This window comes from Euphorbia lathyris, chromosome 3 (assembly GCF_963576675.1).
Source record: "Euphorbia lathyris chromosome 3, ddEupLath1.1, whole genome shotgun sequence".
NCBI classification, from domain to species: domain Eukaryota; kingdom Viridiplantae; phylum Streptophyta; class Magnoliopsida; order Malpighiales; family Euphorbiaceae; genus Euphorbia; species Euphorbia lathyris.
The window spans coordinates 11658840-11672286 of record NC_088912.1 but is presented as its reverse complement, the minus strand read 5'-3'; the positions used below and the strand labels follow the sequence as shown (position 1 = coordinate 11672286).

The following is a 13447-nucleotide window of genomic DNA, read 5'->3' as shown; positions in this document are numbered from 1 at the left end:
ATGAGAATGGAATAACTCGCCTTATCCCCAACCTGTTCCATTAACAAGTCTAGAAAAGCGATGGAATTACCAGTACAGAAATTATGATATTCAAATTACAACATTTTCTTTGTCCAACGTATCTTTCTTACAAAACTTTGATTCTCATAACTGCTTTTATTTAATGATTTTCCAAATTACAAAAATCTAATGATTTTTCAAAATTTTCAAGGTCAATGAAAAATGAAAATTTTGCAAACCATAAGATTACGTTTGTAACGAATGGGATCCCTATTCTCCATTAGGGTGGAAACGGGGCCAAATTTATCCCCGTTTTTCTTAATGAGGCAGGAATGGATTCCCGTTATAGATGGAATGGAATAACTCGCCTTATACCCAATCCACCCCGTCTAGAAAAGCGTACAGAAGTTATGATATTCCAATTGCAACATTTTCTGTGTCCAAACATATCTTAATTACAAAAACATGGATGCTCAGAACTGTTTCATTTAACTAATTGGGGTGGAAACAGGTCCAAATTTATCCCCGTTTTTCTTAATAGGGACGGGGATGGAGATCCCCATTGTAGATGGGAATGGAATAACTCGCCCCATCTCCAACCCACCCATTAACAAGTCCAGAAAAGCCACGAAATTTTATATATTCAAATTGCAACATTTTCTTTGTCCAAACATATCTTAATTACAAAAACATTGATGCTGAGAACTGCTTTCATTTAACTAAATATATAATTATCTATTGATAAGGCAAAAGAAATAAATAAGCTCATTTTAGGAATATACATAGAGAAAGAAATATACCTCAAGCCATAACTAGTTCATTAGCTAGCGCCTGTATTCATCTCCACAGTCACCAATCACTTTGATTAGGTCTTTCCCTTTGTTGGTAGCTTGTTTTATGTTATTTACATCTTCCTCATCAAGAGCTAGTGTAAATATAGCATTTGCATCTTTTATATGCTCCGATAATCCCAGCCGAACCCCTATCATCGATCCCGCCACAGCTGGCTGCAGTTCCACAAATTTAATTATATGCCCAACACGAAGAGCTTTCGGGAGTAAAATTAGTAGTTTGAACCACTTTAGAAGTTTTGACAAGTCAAAACTCTAATAGTAGTGTTTGGTGAAGAGAGGTTTGAAAGAGCTTATTGAGTTAAAAGCTCATTTTATGAGTTTTTTCAATTAGCTTATTTTTCCATATCTTTTTATGGACATTTTTACCCCTAATTAATACTCTTTAATCCCAAATAAATGTTTTATCATGTCCTTATTTGTCATTTTAGACAAACAGCTATTAGCAATCAACTAAGTTTTACCAAACAAGTTCACACAATCCGGTAGTCAAACCAGCTAGTCAAATCCGCTAACCAAAAAGGTAATCAACTATCAGCTAACAGCTAATTGCCAAACAGGACCAATATATCTCTAACGGGTAAATTACACCCATGGCTACTGAACTTTATTCATTTTCATGATATGGCCTCTAACGGGTAAATTACACCCATGGAAACATATTTTTTATTTTTCAAAATCATCGTTTCTGGAGCTTCCTCTCTAAAAATTTACTTTCCCTCTCCTAACCAAACAACATCTAAATAACCTCAAAACAAAAACTTCGAATAGTTTAAGTTGCTTAGAATATCAAATTGTTAGAATTTTCCATCTTGAGGTGTTAATTGAAGTTTAATGGTCATAATATCAAAAAGTGTAAAGTTGAGCGACTTTTATCTTACTTTTTGAGGTTTAATAGTGCAGTGGCCATGGATGTAATTTATATCCCATCTCTAACCCCTCAAACTTGTCCAGAAGAATCTAATGGTCTCAAAACGACCAATTAGCCCTTTCGAGTTGCTTAACATGGCATGATTAAGCTTAGGTTGGAGCACGTATCACTTTAAGCAAGTTTAGGGAACCAATATGTTTGGTTTAAACAAATTTAGGAGCCAATAGGTCACTTCAAGCAAGTTCAGGAGGCTCGTTCATAGCTTGGTCAAACCTCAGCTTAACGGGGATCCGGCGCGAGCATTAACAAGTTTGAGCTTGAGCTTCTTTAGGCTCGACTCGAAAACTCGTGAACAAGCTTGATTATGTTTCATTGACTTTTAATTTTATAATTATATCTTCAAATATGTTGTAAATTACTTGTTAAATTTGTTTAATGAACTTTTAATTCAATCGAGCCGTTTGCGAGCTTTTCTCGAGCCCAGCCTATTTTTGGTCCTCTTGAGCTTGAGCTGAGCCTAAAATTTTAAGCTTGACAAGCTTCGAGTTCGAGCCAAACCCAACCTTGTAGATTCTTAAGCCGAGCCTACCTAGGTTCGGTATCGATTCGGCTTGTTAACACCCCTAATAAATTACATATGACCTGCAAACAGGATACAAAATGAAAACTAACCCGATTGGATTGATACGATTATGACACAATTTTGTTTTGAATCAAATTTGTTTTAAATCGGATTAGGTATAACTCATTTGACTCTACTGACACGACACAAATACGACACTAACTCGCCCTTAAGAATAACTATAGTAGAGATGATTTCAGGAAAGCTAGTATTTACCTGATCTAGTATGTATTTTACAGCAACAGTTGGAATGGTTACACCGTGTTTAGTAGCTATCTTTTTAAGGGTCTGAAGCAGAACTTGGAACTGGCCCCATCCTCCCCAAGCATCCACCATCTGCAACAGAAACCAAAATCTAATTACACGAAAACGGAAACAGAAACGGAAACCTTATTTCTAAAAATTTAGCTAGGAAACAGTAATGAAAACAGAAATGGAAACAGACACGAAATGCTAATGAAAGAGTTTCTGTGCAACATAGATGTTATATCTTTACCCTTTTGTATTTCTGGAGGGAAGGAGTGTTTAAAGGTGGCCCAGCAAACGGAATTGCCAAGTTCGTATCAAGGAATTTCTCGGATAACAACCCACCCATCACAGTTCCATATCTGCACATTTGTCTCAATTGAAATCAAATAAATAGTGCAAGCAAAACACGCATCTCTGTATGGAAACGAAAACGGACAACCGAAACGAAAATGTACACGGACATGAACACCAGGAAACATTATTTCTAAAACATAGCCTTCAAACAGAAGAGGGCGAGCCTTGGCACAACGGTAAACGTTGTTGTCGTATGACTGAAAGCTCACGGGTTCGAGTCTTAGGAGCAGCCTCTTGCCAAAAAATTGGCAGGGGAAGGCATGTCCCAAATATACTCTTGTGGTGGGACCCCTCCCCGGATCCTCTTCTTAGGGGGGATGCGTAGTGCACCGGGTCGCCCTTTATAGCCTTCAAACAGAAATGGGCACAAAATGCATAAATGCTACAGCCACGGGCGGATACAGGGAGGGCTGGCCGCTGGAACCACCATGACAGGGGTAGTTTCAGCCCCCTCTGTTTCCACAAAATTTGAGGCTGTGGTGATTCCGGCCCCTGTCTCCAAGAAATTTTGTTGCGGTGCTATTCAGCACGCTAAAAATTGGCACAAGTGCTGTTAGACGCTCTATAAATCCAAAATTCTAAATTGTTTTGGTCTGTCAGGCCTCCCTCTAAATCCAAAATTCTAATTTTTTTGGCCTATTAGACCCTCCTTAAATCCAAAATTCTAATTTTTTTGGCCTATTAGGTCTAAATCCAATTTTTCTATTAGACACAATGTTTTACATGTTAAGAATCTTAAACACAGTATAGCTTAATTTTGAGAAGTTTTATATTGGTGCTTAAAAATTGATTCTTGACCACTCAAATTATAACACGTATATATACACATACGTAATAAGTTTAACGCCCGTAAGTTGACAGAGCTCTGCCATTTTCGGCTGAGGACGCATATCAACAATTGAATGTTGCACCTGATGGAATCACAACATACCAGTTACAATCAGCTATAATATACAGATTACAGAAAGAGAGTAAATTACATCCATGTACACTGAATTTGTATGACCACTAAACTTAAAACGTAGCATAAAAGCGACTCAACTTTACACTTTCTGGTCACCAAACTTCAAACAATGCCACAAAATGATCAAAATTCAAAACGTGACATAAAAGGCATTCAACTTTACACTTTCTAACATTATGGTCACTAAACTTCAATCAACGCCTCAAAATGACTGTTGACGACATCAAAATAAAAAAAATTCCAAGAATTGATGATATATCTTAGCAACTTTCATTCTTCAAAATTTTTGTTTTAAAGTCATTTAGGTGTTGTTTGGTTAGGAAAGTGAATTTTTAGAGGGAGAAAGCAACAGAAATGGTGATTTTGGAAAATAAAAAATGCGGTTTTCATGGTAAATGTCTTTCTAAAGGATTTTAATTCTTGAACATTTTCATTTTGAGGTTGTTAACCATGATTGTCAAAACCGGACCGGTCAAATAACCGGAAAAGACAAATGGTCAAGGGTTTGAGGTTTAACCGGGATCCAACCGGGGTTCAACCGGTATTCAAAAATCATGTGCAAATTATATTTTTATTCATATTTAATCTTATAACATAGTATAATATCAACTATATTCATAAAAATTATACTAATATAATAACATTTTAGGGTAAAGGCTATGCTTACTTTGTTTTTAACAAAGTAAGCCTTACTTTGTGTGTTTTCACCATCGGATTAATTTTATACTCCACCATCCAATGGTGAAAACACACCAAGTAATGGTATTTTGTCAAAAACAAAGTAACCATAGAAAGCACCTTTATTTAGTATCAAAACATGATATCAAATTAATAAATTTAACATGACAAATAAATATAAAAATTAAAGAAAATATATACTTTTAAAATTAATAGTGATTATTTTTTATTAATAACTAACATGTAAATATGCTAATAGGATATGTATTTTATAATTCAACTTAAATTTAAATTTATTAGATTTTTAAAATTTATTTGTATATATTTAAAATCAAATGCTGATTAAACTGTATTAATATTGAGAAAATATAATAATGTTTTTTAACCTGAAAATATAATAATTTTTTAATGATATTTATCTAAATTGAAAAAAATAATACTAAATCATATTTTAACTATTTAAGTTATAATATTATTATTTATTCTTAAATAGTTAATAATAGACATAAGTGAAATGGTAGTATAGTGGTGAGTATTAGAGTTTATAGATCAAAGGTCCAAGGTTCGAATCCTACCTTTGTCAAAATTTATATATATTTTTTAAAGTAAACATGCCTAAAAGCAAACCGGACCAAACCGCTTAACCGGTTCATGGTTGAACCGGCCGGTTCGAGCAGGTTCGAACGGTTTTCAAGGATTTAACAACTGGACCACCTCCGGCCCGAAATTGTGAAAAAACAGAAACTCTCGGAAACTGATACGAAATGTTTCCGTAATTAATCAAAATATGGAACATGTCTCTCAGTTTTTAAAATTATGGAAATTCAAACTTCCTATTTTGAAATTCCTATTCAGATTAAGATTCTGAAAATTGAAACTTATTATTTGACTGATAATTCCTTCCTTTTGTTCTTCAATTTAAAGAACTTACCTAAATTTTTTTCTCCTATAATTCTTGTCTCTTGAATCTCAATTGAGCTTGAACTTTTTTCATATTGTTCTTCGTTGTTTTTTTAAATATATTATTATATTTTTAATATTGATAAATGTCCCTATATTTTTAATATTTACACGTTTCCTCCATGTTTTCGTTTCCTATGTTTTTTAGAAATTACGTTTCCCAGTATCCGTTTCCGCTTCTGTTTTCATGCAACATAGGTCATAATGTTAGAAAGTGTAAAGTTGAGTGACTTTTATGTTATGTTTTGAAGTTTAGCCATTGGTGTAATTTACCCTACAGAAAAATGCAGTTCTAAAAAGATGTTTGAATTTGAAGTTTTGAAAAATCACCTGATTGCTGACGACAGGGATATCGTTTTCGAGAATTATTTGTAACCTCTCGGTGTCAAAATTTGTCAAAGCAATGGTCTTAATTTTACCTGCAAAACACTCACTGAAGTAATGCAATCAATCAAATCAAATATATAGACTAACATTTCAATTACAATAACAAACATAAACAACACTGACCTTCTTCCTTTAGGTCTGTAAGATGTTTAAGAGCATCAAGGTAGCCAGTATTTGAATAATCCCACCTATATAAGTTCCATAAAAGCAGAAAATCAACACCAAAAGAATCGCGCTATCTCTAGATTCTCGAAAATCACTTACTGTTAACTAAAAACAAAATAAGGCTTAATGTATATTTACACCCTTAATCTTGGCAAGTTTTGCCTATTGGCATCTTAAACTTTTTAAATAACCTATCACACACTTAGGTGCTGTTTGATAAAACTGAAAATTAAGTGCTGAAAAAATAAGTACTGAATTTTAAGTGCTGAATATTATAAGTGCTGAAAGTATTGAATGATTTAACTTTTATAAAAATATTTGTTGATAATGTTTAACTTAAACTATTAAGTTAAATATTTTGACTTATCAAAATAAGTGATTTTTAACTTAATTAACTAATTTAAGTGGTGGAGAAACAACCGTTATCAAACGCACTTAAATTAAATAAGTGCTTAATATTTTAATTTAAGTAATTAAGTGCTTTATCAAACAAGGCCTTATAGTTGGCTTTAAAAATCTATCACACACATATAATTGACATTAAAAACCTATCACACACCTAAAGTTGGCTCATTCGGACCTCCTGCACACAAAATTGTCGATTTGTCATCTTTGACATATGAGGTTGTCGGAGAGTAATATAAGATCTATGATTGGGCCTTAACTAATACGCTTTTCTTTTTTCTATAGCACGCACAACGACTTCGTCTGTCAAAGATGACAGATCAACGATTTTGTGTGTAAGAAGTCCGAATGAGCCAACTTTAGGTGTGTGGTAGGTTTTTAAAACCAACTATAGGTTTTAATGTCAACTATAAGTGTGTAATAGGTTATTTAAAAAGTTCAAGGTGCCAACAGGCAAAACTTGCCAAGTTTAAGGGTGTAAATATACATTAAGCCAAAAATAAACTTTCAGAGTCTAACTTCGAGCTTTAAAACCCGACATCAAATGGAATAAATGCTCTGGATAATGCTTTATTGGAGCATTATTTCATGTTGATTGTCCGATTAGAAATAATATCCGTGATAGTGCTATGTAAACTAAGGTGAAGTCAGATAAAGATTATCCAATCTTAAAATTGCAAAGAGGTCGGACAAATTGTCCGACTTCTTCACATTGTGGAGATTCCCACCCAAAAGCAGCACGATCTGCTTTTGGAATGACTTCCAACAAGGAAGTCAGACAATCTTTGCCCGACTTCCTTGTTGGATGTCGGATAAAACCATAACCTAGCATTATGCGAAGAAGTCGGACAATCTTTGTCCCACTTCTATGCAGTTTTAAAATCGGATAATCTTTATCCGATCTCACCCTAGTTTACATAGCACTATCACAAGACATTATTTCTAAGCAGGCAATCAACGCAAAATAATAATGGAGCATTATCCAGAGCATTTATTCCATCAAAGGGGGGAAATAGTACCAATGAAATTTGAAATTGTCCGACTTCTTCATATTGTGGAGATTCCCACCCAAAAGCAGGACGGAGAACCATGCTGCTTTTGAAACGTCTTCCAACAAGGAAGATTTTCTTCCAACAAGAAGTCAGACAATCTTTGTCTGACTTCCTTGCTGGATGTCTGATAAAACCGTAACCCGAGCATTACTGGTACAATGTGAAGAAGTCGGACAATCTTTGTCTGACTTCTTTGCAGTTTTAAAATTGGATAATCTTTATCCGATTTCACCCTAGTTTACAGCGCACTATCATGGGCATTATTTCTAACCAGACAATCAACGTGAAATAATGGTCCAATGGAGCATTATCATAGCATTTATTCCATCAAAGGGGGGAAATAGTACCAATGAAACTGTAGCATGTCCAAGGAAGTTACATCCATTCTCTTTCGTGAAACATTGATGTTCTCCCTCACAAAGCTACTTGTCATCTTAACCGGTGGAGGCACCCACTTAGTAAGACTGCAAAGCATAAACACATTAGGTAAGCGCACGGTAAGATTTCGGGTCCTTTTGGTTCTTCTTTCTGTTGTTTTACTCCAAGCAGTAGATATAAAATGTTTAATTAAGATTGAGAAACAGATGTTGAATCGATATTTTAGAAGCTAATATCTATCCATAACGAGCAACAACAAACAACAACAACAAGCAAACGGTAAACAATATCAAAAGCTAAACCAAACAAGCCTTTCGTTTCTAAATGTTAGGTTTCGTACGCATAAAAACTAAGGCACATACCAACTCGTTATCATCTGAAATAGCATCTATTAAACCATAGCCATAATAACATTAATGTAATCATAGCTCACCCTCTAATTTGCTCCAAGAACTCGGGTGGGCGTTCACGGCGAACTCGATTAATGAAAATTCCATAAAGATCTTCTGCAGGTCCATCTATAAGGGAGACAAAACCATGAGAAATTCAAACCTTGGGCATGGAGAAAAGGCAATAAACTACTCTATATTTACAATAATGTAACAAAATATGTGAAAATGGCATCATCAAAGTGACTCAGCTCTGATTAAGAGATTCAAATCATCTATATAACTTGCTTTACCATTCAACTAAATAATCAGGTATTGTCATGGAACCGATTGAACTAAAAGCTCGAGCTGATAGTTAAGGCCCAATCATGGTTTTATATTAATCTCTGACACACACCCACACGCAAATGCCTCTTGGGCTTGCAAGGTGTACAAGCCAGGCCCATCCCACTATGTGTTTTTAATTCCACAAATTAATGTCGTTGCCATCGATTGGTCCAAGAGGTTTTGATACCATGTCATGGAACCGATTGAACTAAAAGCTCGAGCTGATAGTTAAGGCTCAATCATGGTTTTATATTAATATCTGACATGTACAATCAACCATATCGAAGGCATGACAAAAGATTATGTTGCACGGAAACGGAAACAAACACGGATATGGAAATGGACACGATGAAAGTGAATACATAAGAACAACTCTTATCATAAGCATAACAATAATAAAAAATACATAATATAATTATTGAGAAAACAATGAAAAGTGAGTAATAATAAAAATTGATATTTATAGTCTATAAATGATTTGAGTGAGCAGAGAATAGGAATGATTAGAAATTATGAAAGGAAATTTTCATCAATTAAGAAGTTCTAGCTAAGAGGGCGAGCCTTGGCGCAACGGTAAAACGTTGTTGCCGTGTGACCAGAGGTCACGGGTTCGAGTCTTAGGAGCGGCCTCTTGCCAATTAAATTGGCAAGGGAAGGCTTGCCCCCAATACACCCTTGTGGTGGGACCCCTCCCCGGACCCTCGCTCAGCGGGGACGCGTAATGCGACCGGGCCGCCCTTTTTAAGAAGTTCTAGCTAAAGAGTAAATTTCAATTAGCTAGAATCAAAATTGGAATTTCAATTGGATTGTGTTTGCCGATGGAAATGGTTTTCTAAACCATAAACGCGTTTCCTATTTTCAATATTTACATAAACGAGCCTGGACACTGGGTCGTACAGGCATAGTTGTTAAAGGCACAAGCTGCACTAAGGCACTAAGGCACTAAGGAGTCCTCGAGCCTAGGCTCAAGGCGCAATGGAAGGCGCGTGCCTGAGGAACACGAGGCGTAGAAATATATATATACTCTATTGCGCTACTAAACTAATAATCATTCATTGTCAATCAAAAAGAACGCAAAAAATAAAAACTAATAATCATCATCAAGATCATCCTCCAAATTAATATTGTCCTCTCCATAGAGAAACGCTATATGCTAATGTCTCTTGTTCTTTTGTGGGTCTGTCGCAGTTTCTGCTCTTAATCCCTCTCTAGTCTTTCTATATTTAGCTATGTCTCTTGATATTCTTATTTAAATCAAGGGTTAAGTTTAATCTTATTTAAATAAGATTAGTGGTTGAGATTAATAAGCCATTTGTTTACACAAAACAGTTAAAAAAAACTAGTGAAAACAGTATATACCGAGGCACGCATTGATTAAGGCTTCAAGAGGCATAGGCGAGGCGCACAAGGCGAGAGCCTTTTAAACCGCGCCTCGCTTTGTGCAATCAAAGCTCACTACCTTGAGCCTTGAGTGAAGCGCGCCTTTAACAACTATGCGTATAGCATAGTTATTAAAGGCACAAGGGGGTCCTGGAGCCTTGGCGCAAGGCGCAACTTAAGGCGCGCGCCCGAGCGACTCGAGGCGCACAAAAAAAATCATAAATTCATAATACTAGTCACAAAATAATCACAAATAGTCAAATACCAACAATAAAACCATAAAATACATGAGTTAAGTTCTAGTTAACTACCAAGGCATAATCATAAACTCATAATTCCGACTTAAAAGTTAAAACTAAAGAAAACACTAATAGTCTTGACTCTAGTAAACAACTAATCTTTAACTTCCTAGTCTTCCTTCCTAATCTTCATCGGAACCATAATCATCATCATCATCACTTCCATCATCATATGCTTCTTGAATAAGGTTCTCAATCTCATCATCATTGTCACCTTCCTCATCAATGTACTCATCATCTACAAAGTCGGATTCATCATCTATAAGAGGCATTTTACCCTTATCTTTCGCCTTAGCCTTAGACCTAACACTTGAACTAGATACATTTGCAACATTTTTTCCTACTCCTCTAGTTTGATAGGCACTTTCATTTTAAAAGAGCAAAATGTCTGCTGCGATATGTGGAGTAAAAACTGTCTATCTTTGTCTGTCTCTGCTTTTCTTTTATTTTCTGAACTTTAAAAACCCTAAAATACCCTCAACCCTAAAATACCCTAAGGTAGCCGAGGCGTGCGCCTGACTGACCGCGCCCGCCTTTGGGCTCCAGAGGCGCTAAGGCTGGAGCCTTAGCCGAGGCGCGCCTTTAATAACTGTGGTAGAAACGCTACTGAAATGAGTTTCTGCGCAACATAGACAAAATAGAAGCAATATATTTGCAATCCAATTACATATATCAGCCATATCAAAAGTAGCAAGTCCAGCATCAGCATATTGAAGCATAGAATCAACAGCACTGTCTCGATTAATATTGCCCCATCCTCCACTTGTCTGCCACATCCCATTCACAACTCTACATATATCTAATGAATCCTTCCCATTTTTCACTATAATTTTCCGGTTATCTTCGGTTAAAACACATTGCAATGGCTTCAAACTGATGTTTCTAAATTCACCAATCCTTCTACTGAAGGTGAAGCTCCCTAAAGAATGGCATATGCACTGTGACATTTTAATAGAAGAGCCCAATTATCCCCAGATAGAAAGAAGAAATATTTGAACTTTTGGTCTGACTTGTTAGCTCCCAAAAAAGGGGGAAAAACTAAAAATAAAAGCCTTTTCTCCTAAATTTTAGTAATTTTTAATTTTTATCTTATCTACTTACATGTCTGGTTCTCCACCATTTATTTCCACTACATTTGATGGTCTATATTAAAGCATAGGGAGCATATGGCCTACTTGTAAACGGCAATTCTCCTTTTGGGGGCATTTTGGTCAAATTCTTGAACCGATAGGGACAAATTGGCTAAATTACATTTATGGCCCTGGCCCCTCAACTTTGATTATATTTTTTTTTATCGCCCCATAACTTCAAAGATATGAAAGTTCTTCAACTTTATCTTTTACTAACATAAGATTCTTATAATATTTGGTAACTCCAATAGCAGGTAACCTTTTGCACAGAAAAGAAACGGAATCTGAAATGGAAAAGGACACCTCGAAATTATTTCTAAAAAAACGTAGCTAAACGGAAAAGATTGACTCAAATTCTTGAACAAATAGGGACAAACTGGGGTAAATTACATTTATGGCTTTTGAACTTCAAAAACATATATAAAGTCCTTGAACTTTATCATTTATTAACATATGAGTTCTATAATATTTGATCACTCCAATGACAACTAACTTTATTTATTGAATTTTTGGTTTTGAGTTCATAGTTTATTTAGGAGAGAATTTGGCTATTAAGAGAGAAAACTTTGAAAATGGTTTAGAAATGGAATACTTTACATCCGGTTTTGAAATTTAGGTACCATAAATGAAGTAAGATCAAAATTGAGATGCTATAGGTGTAATTTACACGGACAAATTGATGAAAATACATAAAAGTTGAGGCCTTTCTCCAAATCCCCAAATTTTGTAAGAACTTGCTGGGGTTGAGAAAAAAAAATCTATGGCCATGGATGATCAAAACCCTAAAAATCAAATGCACAATTTAGAGAAAAGCAAAATTAAGGTTATAGAGTAGAAAGATTTTGTACATACAATGGTCGGCCATGTCGAAGGTGGAGAGGCCGGCGTCCGCATACTTCATCATAGCTTCGACAGCGTCGTCACGGTCAATACGGCCCCAGCCGCCGCTTGTTTGCCACATTCCGTTGAGGACTCGGCAAATTTCCAACGAATCATTCCCGTTCTTCACCGTCACTCGGCTGGACTCAGTGGTTGTTGCTGCGCAGCACTTCACTCTACTAGCACCTAGCCTCCCTGACTCGGGACCAATTGAAGCTGAAGTGGGCTTCGAGGCGAGGGGGAAAGAGCAGAAATGGTGTATTGAAGCTGACATAATTTTGAAAAACCAGAGACTGAGAAAGAAGAACGATGGCGGAGGATAAAGATGATTTATGAGGGGTCAAAATGCAACTTGAGTTTTTATTTGCATTGGTGTTAATAAAATTGCTAAATTTCAATTTCCACCCTTAATAAAGGAGTTAAATGCAGCATTGGTCATCAAACTTATATGGCTGTCTCAAAATGTTCAATTAATTTCAATAAAATCAGTCAATTTTAAGTTTTATCTTGATTAGGTCACTCTAGCAATTTCAATGGTTAAAAGTAGGGTTAAGGTGCAAAAATACCCTTAACATTTTGGGTCAGGAGCAATTTTACTTCTAACGTCTAAAATGGTACAATTTTACCCTTAACGTTTGTAGCAAAGAGCAATTTTACCCTTAACGTTGATAATTTGGATCAATTTCAAATACTATTATAAAACACAGACATTTTTGTTTTTTATTTTGCACCAATTTCATATCAATTCGTTCTAAAAAAATGATTTCATGGTTTTTGTAATTTAATAATAAAATTGGAGATTAATATTTATAAATTCGGTGAATTTTTTGAATTTTTTTGTCTAATTTGTTTTTTTTTCACATCCAATACATATGTTTGTGATTTGATACTAATAAAATGACGCACATGTGAAGTGTAGATATCAAGATTCATGACCGAGAAGACAGTTGATGAATTATTTATCAAATTAACCCAACTTATCAATATTAATGGTAAAATTGCTCTTGGCTTCCAACGGTAGGGATAAAATTGCACAATTTTAGACGTTAAGGGTAAAATTACTCCTGACCCAAAATGTTAGAGGTATTTTTGTACCTTAACCCTAAA

At 35.3% G+C, this 13447-nt stretch overlaps 1 protein-coding gene across 2 annotated transcripts; it reads right to left on the bottom strand.

Moving 5' to 3' along the window:
- Positions 1 to 615: 615 nt before the first annotated feature.
- On the bottom strand, positions 616 to 12677 carry LOC136223286 (flagellar radial spoke protein 5-like). Of its 2 annotated transcripts, none has more exons than XM_066011214.1 (9): positions 12314 to 12677; positions 8370 to 8454; positions 7906 to 8022; positions 6060 to 6124; positions 5880 to 5968; positions 3779 to 3858; positions 2841 to 2952; positions 2561 to 2680; positions 616 to 1007 (listed from the first exon to the last, which is right to left on the bottom strand). In XM_066011214.1, exons 1-9 carry the CDS (start codon positions 12612 to 12614, stop codon positions 825 to 827), a joined length of 1152 nt encoding a protein of 383 aa, XP_065867286.1. In that variant the 5' UTR covers positions 12615 to 12677; the 3' UTR covers positions 616 to 824. The 2 variants fall into 2 exon arrangements, with proteins under 2 accessions (XP_065867286.1, XP_065867287.1); XM_066011215.1 differs by lacking the exon at positions 12314 to 12677 and adding an exon at positions 10999 to 11360.
- Positions 12678 to 13447: the final 770 nt, after the last annotated feature.